At 37.8% G+C, this 20,662-nt stretch overlaps 1 protein-coding gene across 8 annotated transcripts in view; it reads right to left on the bottom strand.

Annotated features, from left to right (window-relative positions):
- The window catches only part of PCCA (propionyl-CoA carboxylase subunit alpha), a 389,666-nt gene that overhangs the window by 282,876 nt on the left and 86,128 nt on the right, over nucleotides 1-20,662 (bottom strand). For 7 of the 8 annotated variants that reach the window (XM_073795382.1, XM_019920938.3, XM_073795385.1 and 4 more), the window contains one exon: nucleotides 7,180-7,311. In XM_073795382.1, coding sequence (XP_073651483.1) covers nucleotides 7,180-7,311 — 132 coding nt within the window. Of the gene's footprint in view, nucleotides 1-7,179; nucleotides 7,312-13,879; nucleotides 14,009-20,662 lie in introns of those variants that run through there. The other variant, XM_073795387.1, reaches the window with a different exon arrangement.

Below are 20,662 nucleotides of genomic sequence, written 5' to 3'. Positions count from 1 at the left end.
TTTTCCACATCACAATCAAAGTAAGTTTTCTAATTCCACAATTTTTATCATGTTAAATAACTCTTCTGCATGAAACCATTCAGAAGCTCCCAAAGGCACAAAAATAACCTCCACGTCCAGGTGCATAGCATTCAAAGTCATACATATCTGGATCCTAATTCTCTCTCCAGCCCTGTCTAACTACAACCCCTCACACTTGCATACCTGCAGTTTGCTAAAGTTCTCATGGTCTCCCAGCTCCAAGCTTTCACAAGATATTTTCACTGACCATAATGCTGCATCTCCATCAATTCCCCTCACTTTTTAGCTAACTCACTACTACTCAGACTTCAGGTTATCACTTAAATATCCTTCCATTGGAAGTTCTGCCACGACGCCCTTAAACTAGGTTAGGTGCCCCTCCTACATGGGCCCAACATACTCTGAGCTTCACATTATTAAAATGTATTAAATTGCCTGTCTATCTGTAGGTCTCCCTAAGGGGACTTGAAGCTCTTTGAAATCAGCGTCTGCGGCTTGTTATTTTTCGCTAAACAAGTGGGCTGGGATTCCAACCCTGTCTTCCAACAGCTTCAGATGAACACTCTTCATTCATTCTGCTCTCAAGTTCCTGAGATCAAGTTAATAAGATACTGAAGAAAATGAAAGGCAAATACTCATACCAGATGACTACTTGAATACTTGACTACTTTAAATGACACTTTAAAACAACATTAGTTTCTCTCTAATGAAAAGGGTGACTCAAGAACAAGACAAAAGGAAACCGTTCCAGAAGACTCCTTAAGTACTACACACAATGTTTTAAAAGAATGTGGGAAACCATCTCCATATAACGTCCAAATAACATTCAAAATAATCAAATGGAAAAGGAACAAATGTTTTAAGGAGAAATACAACTGAAACCACATTAATTTACTCAAGTACTTGGAGGAAAAAAAGTAGACTATAGTTGCCAAGAAAAAGAATTGCTTGAAAAATACCACAGATCAATGGGAGAAAAAAAAAACGTATGGATTTTTAAAAGATGGAATTATCTATAATTAGCACATATAGTCTTCCAATGCAAAAGTATTGCTTAATGCAGTTGCTAAAACGACAAGGTATTCCAAAAATTTACACTTTTATCTGCAACAGCAAACCTCTGTCTGCATAGATACCACCAAAAGCAATCTTTTACCTAACAAATCTAAACTACAAAATGTGAAAAGTAGTGAAGTTCCAAATGAATGTGGAATTACTACACAAGGATTCTAAAGTAACCAAATTTAACAGAAAAAAAAATGTACGGCCTCTTATATCAGAAATAATTAAAAGCAAACTAGAAATAAAACTAGTATTAACATTTGTCTGAAAAACAAAGGGGCATTCCTTACAATCATTTTTAAATGCTTATCTGAAAACTATATCCTGCAGGTTCAGTTGTGGTTTAACAAATTAATTCAGACAAGAGGTGTTAGGAACTGTATACCATACTTAAGTTAACACGGTAATGAGAGTCTATCATCATTTGAGAGTGTAACAGGATCTTAAAAAATCACCTAAGGCATACAAGGAGACAACACTAACAAGAGAGTGGATTTATTTTCTTCAACTTTCTACTTTTCCCTATTTTCCAAATTAACCGAGGTTGGAAATTCAAATGCAGATTGTCAAATGCAGCCTCCCTGAAAAGACAACCAAAAAAACCTGTTGATCAAGCAAAACCAAGTTTACTACCTACTACAGTAAAGGATACCATCACCTTGAAGCAATCTTGGAGGTTCCACTGGAATCAGTTCAAGACCTACTAAAAGCCACAGTTCAAGATCCTAGCTTCAAAAACTGCAGTGCTCCTCTGATGCCCACTGAGCCCCCCGCGCTCAGGGGTCTCCCCAACCACAATGGTGAGAAAAATCTCACATTGGGGAGCGCTTCAAAAAATCCTCAACATTTTTTTTTGTTTTTTGTTTTTTTGTTTTTGTTTTTTTTTTTGGCAGTACGCGGGCCTCTCACTGCTGTGGCCTCTCCCGTTGCAGAGCACCGGCTCCGGATGCGCAGGCTCAGCGGCTATGGCTCATGGGCCTAGCCGCTCCGCGGTATGTGGGATCTTCTCGGACCGGGGCATGAACCCACGTCCCCTGCATCGGCAGATGGACTCTCAACCACTGCGCCACCAGGGAAGCCCCCTCAACATTTTTTGTTCTGAGTCCATAAGACAAAGTTCATATGGAAGAAGACAAGCATAGGACCTATAAGTTCATGTTCATGTGTCCAGGAGCCAGTACTTCAGAAGGTTTCAAGGGTATCCAAATAGGACAAAATTTGCCTTGAAACCCATATCAAAACCTTGAAAACTTTCCCCTGTCTTGACTCATTTTTTTTGTCCATGGGAGTCTGGGCCTGGAAGAGATCTCCCCTCCAAATCCTAAACCACCAAGGCACTGCACACTGTCAGGTCTGCAGTTAGAGATGGCCAACCATTATTTGGTAAGCCACTGCAAGACTTTCGTAAACAGGTTTGTCTCAGGCTGCCTGTGCTGTAAGTCAGACTACTCCTCAAATGTATTAAATCTGTAACTCAAATTCATGTTCTTATCTTTCTAGATGGCATAATTTCACCACGGATAGTTTAGAATTATAACAGACTCTTTCATAAGCTTTTGGTATGAATGATTCATCTGAGAGGCGCACCTTAGGGAAAAACAGGGAAGCAAACTCTCAAACACCTAGTGTTCTGCATTACTAGGTGCAGAATAAACTAATGGCCTTACAGATAAAATTAGATGCTCCCGCTCCAGAAATTAATATCAGTCTTTTGATAAAGACACCTGCAGATTTTACAACCAGAAGTAACAATGAGTAAACAGTTGTTCTGTATTAGCCAAGAAAATGAGGGAAAAAAATATAACAGGCTATGTTCCAAAAGCGAATCAAGTACCCATTTCAGTCATCAACTCAAAAGGAGAAATTTCACTAATTATTACTTATTGATACTGGCGGTACACTATCAAACTTAAATCCCTCCATCATTACAGAAGCTCTCTCTTAGCGTCAACAAATTACTCAGATAATGGTTATCTCTAATATTCCTCACATTTCCCATGTCCCAGCCCCCAACTGTCACCTTTGAACCTTTATTCAAGGAACATTCCTTCCTCCTATGAGACACTATACACACTGACTTCATAAGAAAGAATCTACAACGCAAATAGAATTTCCAGATCAAATGCTCTCCTAATGACCTTGTCCTTGAACTCCTGAGGACTCTGCTACTAATCATCAAGACAGAATTAATCTGGACTCTGACTCATCACTACCCTTGTGACTAAATCAAGCCCAAACCGACGATCTCAAGAAGGCCAGATTTCTTGCTCAGGAAAAAAAAAAAAAAATACAATTATACCGGCAGAAGTATTAGGGCTGAATAGACCAAGGTTCATAAAACCACTACCCAAACTCTCTAAAACGAGAATGTAAAGAAGGACTAAAACCCAATAGTTGACAGCCTAATAAAGAAAAAACTTGCCATACTCTGCTCAGGGCCTCTCAAGGCTGCAATCAAGGTATGGGCCAGACTGCATTTGCATTTGGAGGCTCAACTGGGGACAAATCCAAGTTCATTCAGGTGACTGGCAGAATTTATTTCCTTGAGGCTGTATGACTGAGGGCCCCACCGTTTTGCTGGCTCTTGAATAGAGATCATCTTTACTTAGATCCTCAGAAGCTGTCTGCAGTTCACTGCCATGTGGGTTTCCTCAATATGGCTGTTCCCTTCATCAAGCCAGCACCTAGAATCTGTTCTCTAGTCTCCTAAAATGGAGTCTTTTATAATAAAACATAATCACAGGAGTGACACTCAATTACTCTGCCCTATTAACGTAAGTGAACGCAGTGATATTCCATCACCTTTGCCATATAATGTAACTTAATTAAGGGAGTGACGTGCCATCACCCTTTGCCATAGTCTCTTAGTTAGAGAAGCGAATCACAGGGTGTACCCAAACTGAAGAGGAGTGGATTACACAAAGGCTTGGATGCCTGGAAGTTCCTCAAAAAGTTAAGCATAGACTTATCATATGACCCAGCAATTCTACTCCTGAGTATATACCCAAAAGAACTTAAAAGAGGTATTCAAACAACAGGTATCCTACCCTCCAACATTCCCTCTCTCCGTTCCCTGTCTTATGTTTCTTATTTTATTATTTATTTTTTGTCTCCTTTTTCTATAGCAAAAGCTCAATGAGGGCAGGAATATTTTTTTTGTTTTGGTCTGCTTTGATCCCTACTATATCCATAGCACTTCAAACGATGTTAGACAAACAGTGTGCACTTGTTAAATATTTACTGAATAGATGAGTAAACAAATAATTTTAAATGTGGTAAATGAAGTACAGGGTATTAAGGGAAAATTCAGTAGAGGGCCTAATCTAATACATACAGTCAAGGAATGCCTCTGTGAGAAATGTATGTTTAAGCCAAGACCTAAACTATGTGTAGAAGACAGGAGTGAAGACCGAAGTAGAATCAACACATATGTGTCAGAATTATGAACAGAAGTTTCAAAAATCTAAAAGATGTCATACATGGTTGGTACATCCAGTGCCAAGGGTAAGCTGGCACAGTATCAGTTTGAAGAGAGAAACAAAGGCCAGCTATTCAAAGGATTTAAATGAGTAGTCATTCAAGAGTTTTTAAACACAGGCATGTGATCAAATCTGGATTTCTGAAACATCACTCAAGCTTTAGTGTCGAAATTTAACTGGACGGGACCAAGACCAAGACTGGCTACAAGGGGACTTCCCTGGTGGTCCAGAGGCTAGGACTCTGCGCTCCCAGTGCAAGGGGCCCAGGTTCGATCCCTGGTCAGGGAACTAGATCCCACATGCCGCAACTAAGAGTTCGCATGTCGCACTAAAGATCCCCCATGCCCTGACTAGGACTCGGCGCAGCCAAATAAATAAATATTTAAAAAATAAAAATAAAAAAGACTGGCTACAGGGAGAGCAATTAGAAGGCTGATGAAGTAATCCAGACTATATGATGTTAGTTGGAACTTGGAATTAGTGTGAGGAAAAAAATAAAAGTAATAGATCAGAAAGATATTTAAGTGAATTCTCTGTAGCGGTATTTATTAGGAACTCCAAGTTTCTAGCTTGTGAAATGGTGTGGAAAATGCCAGCATCTTCTCAGGCAGGAAAGGAAAAAATGAGAAGTTTACAGCAGGAGTCAGCAAACTTTTTCTGAATAGGCCAGGTAGTAAATATTCCAGACTTTGTGGGTCTCTGACACAATTACTCAACTCAGCCATTATCATGGAAAAGCAGCCATGGACAACATATAAAGGAAAGAGCATGGCTGTGTTCCAATAAAATTTTATTTACAAAAACAGGAGTGCCTGGAGCCACACAGAATGCCAATCCCTGGCTAGAGAGAAAACGATGAGTTCAGCTTCAACTTGTTACTTTTATGGTGCCTCAAAGGCATCAGGCAGACCTGTTTAAGAAGCAACTGGATATGCAGTTCTAAGGCAATATCTAGAACAGATAGATATACAGGTGTGAGATGTGAAGCCATAAAAATAAGTTATATTGCTTAGAATGAGTTTGTCCAATAAGAGAAAACCCATAATAAAACCAACATTTAAGGGACAAAGGTAGGAAGAATAATCAGCATGAAAACTAAGAAGAAGCATTTAAACAAGCCAAAAATACAAAAACAAAACTGGAATGGAGTAATGTGCCAGAAGTGAGTATTTCGAGAAGGAAAGAGTAACCAAGAGACTGAAATGCTTTGAAGAGACTGAGAAGACCAGGATTAAAAATTACACACTGAGAGGGAAGAGATATGGGAACATATGTATATGTATAACTGATTCACTTTGTTATAAAGCAGAAACTAACACACCAATGTAAAGCAATTATATTCCAATAAAGATGTTAAAAAAAAATTACACACTGGATTTCATGAGAGGGAGAGGTTGCTGGTAGCCTTTTCAAGAGAAATTTCGGTGGGAATGAGGAAAGAAGCCAGATGTAGACTAAAGATGAGGGGGAAAGTGTGGAAATGAAAGCAAGTGAGGACAATTCTTCCAGCTGTGGAGTGACAAGAGGCTACTGTGCTCTCTGAAGAGGAGGAACACATATTTCTTTCCACTAAACTGGGAGCACCATGGTGTGAGGGACCACAGGTTTCTTTTACCATCAGGTGCTTCCCACTTAGCTAAGGGATGAGTACATTTTTGACTGAGCATTTTTAATAGCAATAATAATGGAAAGGTGTTAAAAGACAAGAAGAATTTTAAGACACAGAAGAGAGGAAAGACAATGACTGAAGACTGTAGCCCATGAAGTCTATAAAGGGTACATCTGGAGCATAAGAGGAAGAATTGGCTTTACAGAGGATAGGGAACATCTATTCTTTGTAAGATGAGAGAAGGGGAAAAAATGGATGAATACATATTGAGTAAATATAGGTAAATATGGGCAAGAAGCTGAGGATATTTACTAACCAGGGGCCATGCTTGCTAACTGTCCTGTAATTCATGAAATAATCCAGCACAATGAAGAACTGCCCAGCCCAGAAGGTACAATAAGAAACACCGAGATGAAGAGTTCCTGCAGGCTAATTCAAGTCTACAAAGGGACTCTTTTCTCATGAGAAAAAAAATGAATCATTTTTCCTCGGCAGTGGGGAGGAGCACAGAGAGGAAGGGGAGACACATACTCCAACGTCTGCATGTCTTCCTTAGAAGACTTTAGCTGCAAAAGCGGCTTGCTGGTTGAGGAGTTGTGCTTGGGATCTACGGTGACACACAGCTATATCAAACAAGTTTACAATTCACATTTTATGCATATGGACAGAAGCTCACCGTAAAGATACAGAGAACATCATAATGTTTCAAACATTAAATATATACCACCAACAAATGAAATCCACACATCTAACAGCACATTTTTATATCACCAAGTTTTCTCCTATGAAAGTAAAAGTCAACACTGATCATTAAATACAATGCTTCAGGGGCTTCTTGCTCTTTTTAATTTACGCTATTCAAAATAATCCAAGTGTAAACCACATTGATTTGTTTAATCTATACATGAATACTTTAAAAAGCAAAACTTGCATTTTATCTTACACTTTTGACAAAATGTTTGACTTCAGGACATGTACTATAAAGATTAGAGTAAAACAGTTTCTCACCTTGACCACTCCATCAAAGCCAGGGATTGTGTTAACCTTTGCGTTCTTAGCTAATAATTTGCTTTCAATCTTGTCACCCATGGCTTGAATAGCATGTGTATCAGGTCCAATGAAAATGACATCTTCTGCTGCCTGTGAAGAAATGCCAGTATAAATTTATAACAAAAACATTTCAGTGCTTGATATGGAGTCACAATTTTATAAAAAGAAAAACCCGTATGTATATTTACTAGTTACTCACAGACCAAGAACAACTTAAAAGCAAGCATTTGAGCCAATATATTACAATATATAATACTGTGTTGCATATAGTATAAGTGCACAAAGGTATATGAAAGTCAGGTCAAAGAAAAATAACTAAAAGTAATGAAGAACTCCTACTTGATATCAACAGTATTCTTTGGAAAAGCAACTTGAATGGTGTTGTAGTTATATCTAGTATTCTGCCACCCAAACTAAACAGTAAGTTCACCTTTAAAATGCCTTATAAATCTTTGTATTCTCAATACCCTGCAGCACAGTGCCTAGTTTAACAGGCCAACTTTGTGCCAGGCTTTGAGCTAAGTGTAGGGGATAACATGGATGAAAACACAGAATATCAACTAATTCAAGGGAACATGAAACAGATCACCAGTACCTCAGAGAAATAGACAAAATAAAGTATGCAATGTTTACATCCTTGTGACTATAAGAAATGAGTAAAGAATACAGTAGGAATTTACCAGGCAGAGTTATGATTTCAATCAAAACTACTCTATATAAATCACGATTAGTTCCCCAGCAATGGGTCCACCTCTCTGTGTATATGATATTAAAGTAAACAAAATGCTAATGAATACTAATTAGGGACAGAAAAAAATACCGATGGAGTTAGTGCCAATGTAGGGCATGGTCCAGAGAAGTGAAAAGGGGGTTTGCTGAGGTAGAGAATGAAGTCATTAGGCAAAGAACGGAAGTTAACTATGAAAAAGGAAAAATCAGATTGTATGCAGGGCATCATCATAGTAAGTTACCTAACTGCTGATTCTCCCATGACCTTTGGTCAGGGTCAGTATAATGAATAAATCATATAATTTACATCTCATATTCTATCTACTGGCACTGCTGCCTGAAAAGACTCTCGGCTTTAGAAAGGAGCTTCATTCTCCTTATGAGAATATCATCCAGAGTACCTACTGCAGTGTGGTGTTTGGACTGCTCTCAGCCATTGTGAGCAAAGAGGATGAAACCCACCCAGAGCAGGAGGAGGAAGTAGAGCAGGGACACAACAAAAGGAATATATGAAGAGATAAATATTTGGGAGATGATATGACAGTTTCAACTTTACACGTGCTGAGGTGAGATGCCTGTGGGATAGTCAAGTGCCCATGTTCAGGAGACAGAGAGGTCCAGAGGTTAGAAGATAGGTCCAGGCTGAGATACGGATTTTTAAAGGCATCAAATAAAGGATGGAATTAAAAATTGTAGATGAAATCATTCAGATAAAATGTACAGAAAAGCCAATGCCTTTAAACTCAGGATGTATACTTTCCCTCCTGCCCAAAAGCAGGACAGAAGGGGAATTTTTAGATTTTGAGTTTAAAGCCTCTTTTCTTTGTGTGACAAGGGGGTAATAAGCACCATGCAAGTTTGACTGAAGGACTGAATAAATAATAATATAAAACACCAAGCTGAGTACCACAACTGTTAGTTCTTGTCCCCTACCCAGAAGTCCTGATAAAAAGAGAACACTAGAATAATAAGACAGCTGGGTCCATAGGACCCCAAAATACGTTACAGGAGCCAAAATAACAACACTTACCAGCGTTACAATAACAGAATGCTAGATAAGAAACCTCTTCAGCCATAACAGATGCTCATTAAGTACCTCTCCATCAAATGTTTGTATGTAGTTTTAACAGAACCTCATTTTCTTTAAAAAAAAAAAAAAAATTTTTTTTTTGGCCATACGCGGGCCTCTCACTGTTGTGGCCTCTCCCATTGCGGAGCACAGGCTCCAGACGCACAGGCTCAGCGGCCATGGCTCACGGGCCCAGCCGCTCCGCTGCATGTGGGATCCTCCCGGACCGGGGCATGAACCCGTGTCCCCTGCACCGGCAGGCAGACCCCCAACCACCGCGCCACCAGGGAAGCCCCCCCCAAAAAAAAATTTATGTGAAACCCCCAAAATGTAAAGCACATAAAAAAATGGAACTGCTCTGTAAGAGGGGAAAGTGGTAGTAAGACTACACCTCCACATACTCTGTGTCTCTAGCTGGATAAACTAGTCATTTTGGACCAGAGCAATAATCATACCCACTTCTCTTTATCCCAAACCTACAACCCAATAAACACTAAGAGGAAACAATCATGTTTCAACTACCAATTGTCTTTCCATATTCTCATTTTACTTGCTAAGATGGAGGAATTTTTATCATAAATGCTGTTTTAAATACCACTATGCCAGGCAGATGTAATCAAGGAATCAGAATACCTACACAAAGAGTTGAAGAAATACATAAATGAGAACATCCAAAATACATTATGATTACACAGTAAAACTTCTGATTAACAAGAGCCCAACGACCAGGAACCAATGATTAACCAGACTTTTTTCATGCATTCTAATTTGAGGAAAATTACTCACCCCAAAATGTGAAATTACCAAGAAAGAAAGCTCACATCAAGTATTTAGTGACTATTCTTTCTCCCATCCAACACAAAGAAAAATAGCCAGTAGTACACTGAGTAACTACTCAAACAGATGTTTCAATAAACTAACTTCCTTTCTATCTTTATCTTTTTATGTTTTGGTAGTACTCCCTGGGTTAGCCTTTAAATGTAATTAAGGCAAATTAAGGAAGCAGTATCATAGCTCTGACTCCCGTAATTCTTTGACCAAAAAAGCAAGGATAAGACAGTATGGTAATTGCAAAGTGATGAAGCATGTTTCAAAAGTCCTGAGTTTTTGTCCAGAGTGATTTGTGTGACTTAGAACTTAAGGCCAAAATTTATGCACTAATAACCTTTCAATACTCTACTATTATTAACCCTGTATCTTTTGCTACCCATTTTCCCTAATCACCAGTAAGTCTCTTCGGCATGCCATAGCAAAAAAATTTACTTCTCAAACTATGCTTTTCAAGGAACTTGTAAATTTACCATGAATGATAAATATAATACCTAAATACAGGTAAATGTATAATGGTCATGAAAAAAGTGGGAATTTTTTCATCATCACTGGGAACACTTTTGTAGTGATACCTAAGAGAGAAATTACAAAAAGCTGAAATCACTGCTCTAAGACTGAAGAAAAAAAAAATACTGTTTTCATTTTCTAAATTCTGTGATTTTATGGTTCTGGTCATATTTTGATAAAAGAATGGGGAAAAGAGTTGGGTTTGAGCAATGTGCTAGAGAAACAGAGATTTAATTTACAACAGGCTTTATGTTGCAAATGCAGAAATAATCATCTGTAAAAATTAAAATGTATGATACATAATTCATTCTTAGAAATACCATGACAGTTAGTAAACTGCTAAGCTATGAATCCAGTTTTTTTTTTTTTAACGTATATATTTTAGGTTCATAAGGAATTACTACTTGGATAACTGTAAAATTAAGGTCAGACAGACATGAGCCACAGCCATGGAAAAACTGCTGAACTGCCTGAAGGACCTAGACTCTGGACTTTAATTTTTTTCCATGATAAAAGAAAAAAGAATTTCTAGTAGAAAAGGCCAGTTTCAGGACTGGTGCAGAGAAGTTAGCACATGAGATAAAAAACTGAGAAAGCTTTCAAAAATTAATATAGTTATCTCAAAAGCACATATTAGTGCTACCCACTGAATGTGTTGATAACAATATGAGTATCAAAAAGAATAAAAGAAATTACAAGGTTAATTCATCTTTTCAAGACCACGAATAAACCTTTTCCTGCTACCTCTGTTCAAGTATTTGAACTTCTCAGACATGTATCACTGATTTTAAAAAATATATAGCTCTTTAAAAAGCAACATAGAGGAAAACTAATTTCACACATAAAACTAAGCAAAATGAAAGTGTCAAGGTAAAATCCTATACACTGTTTTTATAAGAAAAAAATAAGAACTAGAAAAACATCCATGGAGGGAAAAAAGCACGAGAAAGACATGCTAACACAGCAGATCAAACTGTCACCTATTATTTCAAAACAAGCTGAAAGACATTTTAAAATAAGAAAACATGAAATAAGGTATCAGAATTGGAAATGCTCTGAAATGAGGTGATAGACCTAAGGATAGAATTAGAAATGCAAAAGAAAATAATTTTGGAAGTGAAGACTAAACTAGAGGGAAAATAAGAGTGAATAAAGAAAAATAATGACTTACAAGAGACAGAAAGTCAAAGGAAGAAACTTTTTAAAAATTTAAATGTAAAAAAAAGAAATTTTTTCTAAAATGCAAGAGAAAATAGCAAATACTAAAGATAAAGAACGTCCAACATATGGATAAGAGTAGTCTTTGGCCCGGGGCTGGCGGGGGGGCAGGGGGGGCACGGAGACTAAAACAACGAAAAAATACTAAAAACCGTAACTCAAGAAAACTTTCTTAAAACTGAAAATACATATTAAACATACTACAGCATACCTGAAAAATTCAACCCAGAATGAACAGTACCATGATACATTCCAGCAATACTACTAAAGGAAAAAAATAAGAATATGTGACTTGTACAAAAGAAAAGTTTAAATTCTCACCAGACTGGGGCTTCCCTGGTGGCGCAGTGGTTAAGAATCCGCCTGCCAATGCAAGGGACATGGGTTCGAGCCCTGGTCCGGGAAGATCCCACATGCTGCGGAGCAACTAAGCCCGTGCGCCACAACTACTGAGCCTGAGCTCTAGAGCCCATGAGCCACAACTACTGAGCCTGCGTGCCACAACTACTGAAGCCCGCGTGCCTAGAGCCCGTGCTCGGCAACAAGAGAAGCCACTGCAATGAGAAGCCTGCGCACCGCAACGAAGAGTAGCCCCCGCTCACCACAACTAGAGAAAGCCCACGTGCAGGAACAAAGATCCAACGCAGCCAGAAATAAATAAATGAAATAAATAAAACAAACAAACAAAGAAACCAATGCATCTTAGAAAGGTGGCTGATTAAAGGCCTGAAGCAAGAAATGTAAAACATGAGCCTAGAATATCTTGTCAGATCAGAGAACAAGGAAGCTATAAAAGATTATGAGGGTCAAGTCCAAACGACCATGAGCCAACTTAGGTCCCCCTGGCCAAAGAGGGACAACTTGAGATTCACTAGTAACTCCAACAGATTTAAACCTACAAAATACGTTTAAATCTATGACTTCATAATGATACTTTTAAAAAGAACTGGGGGCTTCCCTGGTGGCGCAGTGGTTGAGAGTCCGCCTGCCGATGCAGGGGACACGAGTTCGTGCCCCGGTCCGGGAGGATCCCACATGCTGCGGAGCGGCTGCGCCCATGAGCCATGGCTGCTGAGCCTGCGCGTCTGGAGCCTGTTGCTCCGCAACAGGAAAGGCCACAACAGTGAGAGGCCCGCGTACCGCAAAAAAAAAAAAAAAAAAAAAAAAAAAAAGAACTGGTTAACCAATTTATTACCTCAAAAACTAGTAAATAAAGGTAAAGAATTATACACTCATCTTGCTCTTTCTATATGAATTACACCCTTAGGAAACCAAACAACAAATGAGAGGAAGAGTCTCTTTATAAATATATTCCAATTAATTAATGAAAAAGATGTTAGAATTAAAATATCACCATTTTGCAATCTAATGAAGCAATAGCTATAGACAGTAAGCTTCAAAGGCTGCTTAGATCTTAAAAAGCAGTAATAAGACATGTGCCTCCTACAGTCTTGGTCAAAGGAATTGAAACCTAAGTCTGATCCCCATCTCTGAAGCCAGTTTGCCAATCTGTAGGAAATGCCAAGAATGGAGGGAAATGCAGAACTGCACCATGATTATGCAATCAGCTAAGTCAAGACTGAGAGACACTCTACAGGTCAAACAGCCCAAGGTTCGTCAACAGATAAACTGCAGGGAAGAGAAATGTATGTGAGGAAAACCTATGGATTGAGAGATATTTAGAAGACCTATCAGAGGTGAAAATAAATGGGCAAGACAAATCACAGTGTCTAGGGATGCAAGTTTGGACCATAAAATTATTTTAAAATTCATGAAAATGATTACTATATAAGTCAAAGTAGTGGATACATCTGGGGAGAGACCAGAGGTTAGGACTCAAATGGGTCACATGGACAGGCCTTCTGGGATTCAGGGCAAATGTCTCATGACTGAACCTACGTAATGGCTACAAGATTCCTCTCCTTACGCAAGCCCACACTGGTTCTGCATAGTTTTTTCTGTATCTGTCTTTTATTCTACAATAAAAACTCTGAAAACATTCTCAGAGTAGCCGCCAGCTTATAGGAGTAAACCCAACACCTAGACCAGGAGCAGCCACAGCAGCAGCAGCCACAGCCAGCGAGGCGTTTCTCAGGCCGGTTTGCTAACCTCTTCAGGGGACCTTTTTGGCTTTCTTTAAAAAAAAAAAAAAAAGAGAGCGAGAAAAAAAAAGAAAGTGCATTCTCATGTTTGGCTGGGATGCTTCAGTAGATGGTTATTTTGCACAAAGTGAAGCGTGATGAAGTGGTAACAACCACTGCCACTATAGGTTAAATGTGAAAACTATGAAGTACAAAACATCACCTTTGCTGGCTTAACCGGACAGCATCCAACCTCTGCAGCATCAGTACTTCCAAAACACTCAGATTTTGCTCTTTGTATGAGCTCCAAGAAGAGCTCATGAGGATGGTGGCAGAAGGGTTGATCTGGGATTCCGTCTGACTAGTGTCTGTTTGCAAAGAAAAAAGATCTTCCTGTTGCCATGAGCACTGCTGAAATCACAGATGAGCTTGGACTGAATTCTCTGAGCAACAGAAGCTGGTCCATCAGGCCACCTGTGGCAGTGGAGGAGGACTGGATTGCTGTCCAATCCGTGATGAAACCAGATCCCCTCAGGGAGAACTCATCTTCCTCCTGCTTTCCTCCTCTCCCTTTCACTACCTCCCCTTAACTCACCTGTGGCACACTGCACTCACTGTGGACTGAGTGCCTGAAGCTGTATTTCATTACGCTTTTGGTCACAGTATATTACACTATACTGTAAATGTGACAGGTGCAACCTGCAAACTGATTTCTTATTTAATGTAAATAGTTTTTGCTTCCAATGAGACCACTTCTGCTATCTGATACAATATTACTCAGCCCTTTTTTCTTTCTTTTCTTTTTTTTTTTTTTTAACTTAAAAACAAAAACCTCAGTTCAGTCCCAAGAAGGAATTTCAGCCAAGTTGGCACTTGGGCTCTAACAAGTTACTGTGTAAAAGAGGGAAGGCTCCTCCTCTTGGCTTCATCGGGGTTGAACTGTTTTGGTTGTTAGCTTTTAACCTGAACTCAGTGTACTTTTCAAAATAATGATTAGAAATAAAAGATAAGGACAACATTTGAACACACAGATGGGAGAAACATTCCTAGTGTAGTTTCCATGGTCATCAGTAAATACCAGTCGGCTGGGTCTTTACCCCAAGACTGGGTACAAGGTACGGATGAGCACTTACTGGAAGCCCCAGGCTGTGCAGTGGGAATGATTAGAGAAGACCAGAATATGAATCCTAATTCATTTTCCTCAACACTGACTGTGGGGCATCCATAAAGGGAGGTATAGAACAACCCTAGCAGAAGGTGCCACCAGCCTCCAACCCCCTACATATATAGGCGTCATTTTCTTTAAGTGCTAGTCTGCTCCTTGCAAATTAAGAACCCAATTTATGCGACTCACTGGGAACAGAACCTTAAGGAACTTGACTGTTGTGGAGGAAGGGCAGTGGAAGGGAGACAAAGACTCTTTAAAATTCTAAACATAAATTTATAAACCAGCACAGCTTTTCAATTTGTTTGGGATGCTAATTGCAAGATCGATTGAAATCTAATGACATACTTACAAACTGCATTTAACTTATGGTACACTGTACATGTTGTGAGTTAGTTTAACCAAAGGAATCTGTGTCTTTCTCTGTCAGTATTACTAGTATCTGGATTTCATTCAGTCTAATGTATATTCTGTATTAAGTGTCCACTTGGCACAATGCACTCAAGTAATATTATTACTTCCAGATGATAGCCACGCACAATATTTAGTTAGAGAAACAGTTTCCACACTCTAACAATTGGCAGAAGTCAGGTTTTCTAGTTAAGGAATATCATTAAATATAAAACCTTGTTTTTCATGCATAGGAAGTGAACAATACAGCAATAGGACACCTTTCATTTCTAATATTTGACAGCAGAATGATTTTCATTTCTATTTTTCAGCTATTATTAAGTCCAAAAAGTTGTTAAATTTTTTTTATTAAATGTTCTGGGTTTCTAACAAAGGTACTTAGGGTAAAGAAGAGGTTTTTGGTACTTATTAATTTCACAGAAACCATTTAAATAAACAAACTATAAATCTCTAAATATCTTTGTACTTTTGGGGTAAGCTTTTCCAGCTCATGTGGAAAATAGTTTACTTTTAAAACTTCTAGTTACTGTAGTCTATGTTAATTTTGTAAATGTTCTTTCCCTTTTAAAAGACTAAGATTGAAGTTTGTTAGTGTTTGCCATTTTTGTGTGCATACCTGATTTCTTTTTATTTCCCTGTAATCAGCACTGATACCTATTTCCCGCGTCTCCTTGACTACTAAGAAGTAAGAGGCTGGGCGTTCAGCTTCCACATTCTACACTCTTTGCGCAGATCAGGACACTAAAAAGACACGAGTTAACAGAAACCTGAGTGGGCTGTTAACCTTTTTTTTTCTTCGGGAAATGTAGATGCAATAACATTTCCAGCTGAAAGACTCAGATTCTAAGTTCCTAATGTTTAAGAATGCAAATGAAGTATTCTGTCTTTTCTGTGCCTGGAGGTGTTCTGTGAGAAAACAGAAAGAGGTTTCTAGGATTAGTTCCACAGATTTCCTTTATCATGTAAAATCTTAGACTGGTTGCACTGGCAAGAATCAAAGAAAAGCAATACAGAAGATACCCAGAGAAAATGAATTCAATAACTTCTTTAGCAATAACACTGAGAAAATTAGAGTTAACTAAAAAGTCAGCCTTTTGGATAAATTTTAGCCTTCCTCCTTTAAAGAAATTCTAGTTTTAATATTAGAACATTTTTTAAAAATATATTAGCAAAATACTGATGATCAAGTCAACGACACTAAATTTTCTTGGATGAAACTGTTAAGTTTATCACTCAGCTACCTGGCATTTTCAGGAAGTTAAGCTTATTTTTGCTTTGTAATACAAGAGTAATAACGCTTTAATTAAAGATGCAAGTACAGCTGTGAACTTCTTGTTGCATTTTCATATAGATTGATCTTCTTGATGTTTGAAATAGGATTTTATCTTGAAATGTTTTTTAAAAAATAAATAAAACTTGAATATATAAAATTTTAAATTTGTTTATATAAAATTATTTATGTAAAACCTTGAACTCTTTTAATAATTTCAATTGGATTGAACAAAGTATGACATTCATGATTCGAGGTCCCAATTATCTAAAACCCACAAGGAATTTTTATTTCAAATACAATAATTATATAAGGTTTAATGCATATTGAACGGGGCTACCTGTGGGAATGAGTTTGTGTTCCAGTAATTCTAATAAATGTTACTGTAAAACAAAATTTTTTTTAAAAGATGTAGGCACAAATGTTAAAGTATTTCTTCTAGATGTATTTTTTAAGAGGGTAAGGTAAGAAACTTCATATTTAAATATGGTTGTGTATTGCTAAGCTTCTCCTTACATAAACTGGTCATAGGAATTATTTAGTTATGAAGTTGTAATTTCCTTCTTTTGTACTTCCCATAAAATACTTTTAATTTTATATCTCAACAATTTGGATATTAAAAATGAGTTGTTTTCATTTCTCCCTGATCCAATTATTTTTATTGTTTCATGAATACTAAAATTAATTGGTACTTTCGGATTGAAAACTAATTTTTCCAGTTCAATTTTGGAATATACCTTATAACAACTATGGAATTAGATGAGCAATTTTACAGTTTAAGTCTTAAAAACGATTTAATAATGTTTCAATTAGCATGAGGGAATGTTAATGTAGATGCCTCCTGACTCACCTTCCTGTTCATTCCTCAGAGTCCATTAATATTTACTGCTAGTAGTAAGCTGGTAAACTGGTGAAAGGCTAGAGATCTTGTGTTTAGTCCAAACACTGGATACTAACTTTAATTTTTAAATGTTTAAAATTGGTCTAGGATATTATCTGAATTATGTACTCGTTCTATTTCCTTTGATAATATGAATTTTTTTAAAACTTGCTACAAGTAGAAGTCCTTCCACACTCTGTGCTTAATTTACTGCTTTCTGGAACACATGAAGTTCTCGATACCACTGCTGGATGGAAATCAGAGTCATGTGGTTTGAATAAAGCATGCTCTACCTACAGTTGGGATATTCTTTTTTGTTAGCACATTTAATTGCTGTGCTCTAGTACAGCCTACGTTATAAAGCTTATTTCAAATAACGAATGGAATGCTAAAAAAGCAGAGATCATGATTTCCAGTTAATTGCCTCGAGCAGCTAATTCCTCACACTACTCAGTCCAACAGGCCAACCTGCTACTTTCACCCTTTATTTTGGTTATTAACAAGGATGCAATGAAATGAAAGTGACAATAAGATGTAGTGGAATGACCCAAGTAGAGATTAATTTATCTCTAGGTAGGAAACATTTTTTTTAAAGTTTGAAGGGAATAAAAGAACAAGGAATGCATTAATATTAACAAGAACAACAATATGTACTTTACTTACTTATTTAGCACCATCTAAAAGGCACTGTAGTAAGGCTCACTTTACCCTAAAAACCATTTTATACATAGATAAACATTTCAGTCATTGGGTTCTAGTTGGTTTACAAAGTTAGAAAGTCTTCAATTTATTCTAGAATTACACAGTAAAATATCTTAACTAACATTCCACAGTTTAAAGTTTTTTTTAATTTTTTTAATTGAGGTACAGTTGATTTACATTGTATTACTTTCAGGTGTACAACACAGTGATTCAAAATTTTTACAGATTATACTCCATTTATAGTTATTATAAAATATTGGCTATATTTCCTATGCTGTAAAATATATCCTTTTAGCTAGCTTACTTATTTTATACATAGTAGTCTGTACCCCTATTTTGCCCCTCTCCCGTTTCCTCTCCCCACTGGTAATCACTAGTTTGTTCTCTATATCTGTGAGTCTCTTTCTTTTTTGTTATATTCACTAGTTTTTTAGATTCCACATAGAAGGGATAATATACAGTATTTGTCTTTCTCTGACTTACTTCACTAAGCATCATATCCTCCAGGTCCATCCATGTTGCTGCAAATGACAAAACTGCATTCTTTTTTTTAAATGGCTGAGTGGTATTCTATTGAGTATCTACACCACATCTTCCATATCCATTCATCTGTTGATGGACACTTAGGTTGCTTCCATTTCTTGGCTACCGTAAATAATGCTGCTATGAACACTGGGGTGTATTATCTTTTCCAATTAGTGTTTTTTAATCATTTTTCCTCAAAAAAAAAAATGGGGCTACGAAACCAGCAGGACATAAATAGTCATTTCTACTTAACATGTCAGTAAAATTAGGATCTGAGAGATGAAATCAAATGCCCACCACACCTAAACAGGTAAAGTGATAGAAATAAGATAAGACCCAAACCAGTGGTTTTACCTGCAGCTCTGCTGCCTTCTCATGTCCCAGGTTCAGGTGGCATGTGCTGACCACTGGGAAGTGTCATACATAAGTCTGCCTGACACAGTCCCAGGACACACCTATTACCTCAGCACCCATCTGACTAGTGCCTCTTTTCACTCTCCAAAGCATGCTTGTTTGGACAGACCTGGTTTCTGAATGCAAAGAGTTTACAGTCTAGTAGAACAAACAACACATACCAAACAATAAAAACAATAAATGGTAGAGAGTACTAAATGCACTAAAAGACGTTAAAAATAAAAAATCAGGCACTGTGAACAGAGTCCAACAGAGGAATCAAGGAAGGCGTCACAAAAAGGGTAGCATTTGAAGGAAAAAAGAAACTAGGATTTGAAAAGGCAGCAAGGAAAAACAAGCATTTAAATATTCAGGAAAACAGTCCTCCCACTGGTCTGTAAAAGGTTCTATGATCTTCAGAGAATCTTGATGAAGCTACACGCAACCCGTGTTCATCCTAAAGGGTCTCCCCCACCTTCTCTTAAGCCTTACAACAACCAGACCTCAACTGCATACTTCTTCAGTATACAGGTAAACCCATGCATTCACTCTACAAATATGTGCTAAGCACCCACTCTGTGTCAGGCACTGTGTTAAGTCTAGGGAAACAATGATGCACAAGACGAAGATGTACCACTGCCCTCTTTTAGTTGACAAACCAACTGGGTAGACAGGACACAACAAGCAATTAAAATCACAAGGAAGCATGGGTGCTGTGACAGAGAAGTACAGTAGTATACTCTGGGAAACTAATGGTAATTAGAATAAAGCATACATGGATGGAAACTGTCAGCCAAATCAACGTAAGTTTATTGCAATGATATCTCTACACATGAAGTGGCAATATTTCAATCATAACTGCATAAACAATAAAAGACAAGGGGAGTCTTTCCAGACAGAGATTCCCTCCCCTTTGCATCAGAGAATTTTTCCCTTCTGTTCACATTAAATTTTGCTACAATTTTAACATGCTCAAATCACCTGATACGTCTTTCTCAGAAAGTCCAACCAGGGCCTTTCTAACCTGCTAGATAAATAAGACTTGAGAATGCAATCTTCTCCCTTCAATTCAAGCCTTGTAACTGATGAGGGCGAAAATGGACATCATATATAATAGATGAAGCATTATTTTATATCAACTACCAATAAGCATAAACATTAATTGCAGCAAAATTATCTTCTTAAAATGTTTTACCAGCCTGTGCGACTCCCTTGAAATGTACGCTATCATCACCTTACGTAGCCTTTTGAAGTTTTCAAGTTATGACTGACACCACCTATAAACTCCTCACCTCCCATGGCTCTTGAATCATATAAAACAACTGTCAAGCAGGGTTTTAAATTATATTCTTGTATTATAAAAAGGCACGAATTAGAAGCAGCAGAGTGTAATGGTTAAGAGGAGGAGGCTGCCTAACTCCAATTCTACCATAAACTACCTGGGTGGCCTTGGACAAGTTTCTTAACTACTCTGTGCCTCAGTTTCTGTATCTGTGAGGATTAAATGAATTAATATATGCAAAGCACCTGGGACAGAGGGGACCCTAATGAGCTGCTGTCTAGCTGTGAAGGGCTTCAGAAGGCACAGCTGGCTGTAACTGACTGGTGAGGACTCCCTGCCCGCCTTCCCGTGTGCAGGTGTTTAATGCATTCCAGGAGC

Source organism: Tursiops truncatus, chromosome 18 (genome assembly GCF_011762595.2).
Source record: "Tursiops truncatus isolate mTurTru1 chromosome 18, mTurTru1.mat.Y, whole genome shotgun sequence".
Classification (NCBI taxonomy): domain Eukaryota; kingdom Metazoa; phylum Chordata; class Mammalia; order Artiodactyla; family Delphinidae; genus Tursiops; species Tursiops truncatus.
Note: the sequence above shows the minus strand (reverse complement) of the source record. Positions and strands in the feature narration are given on the sequence as shown.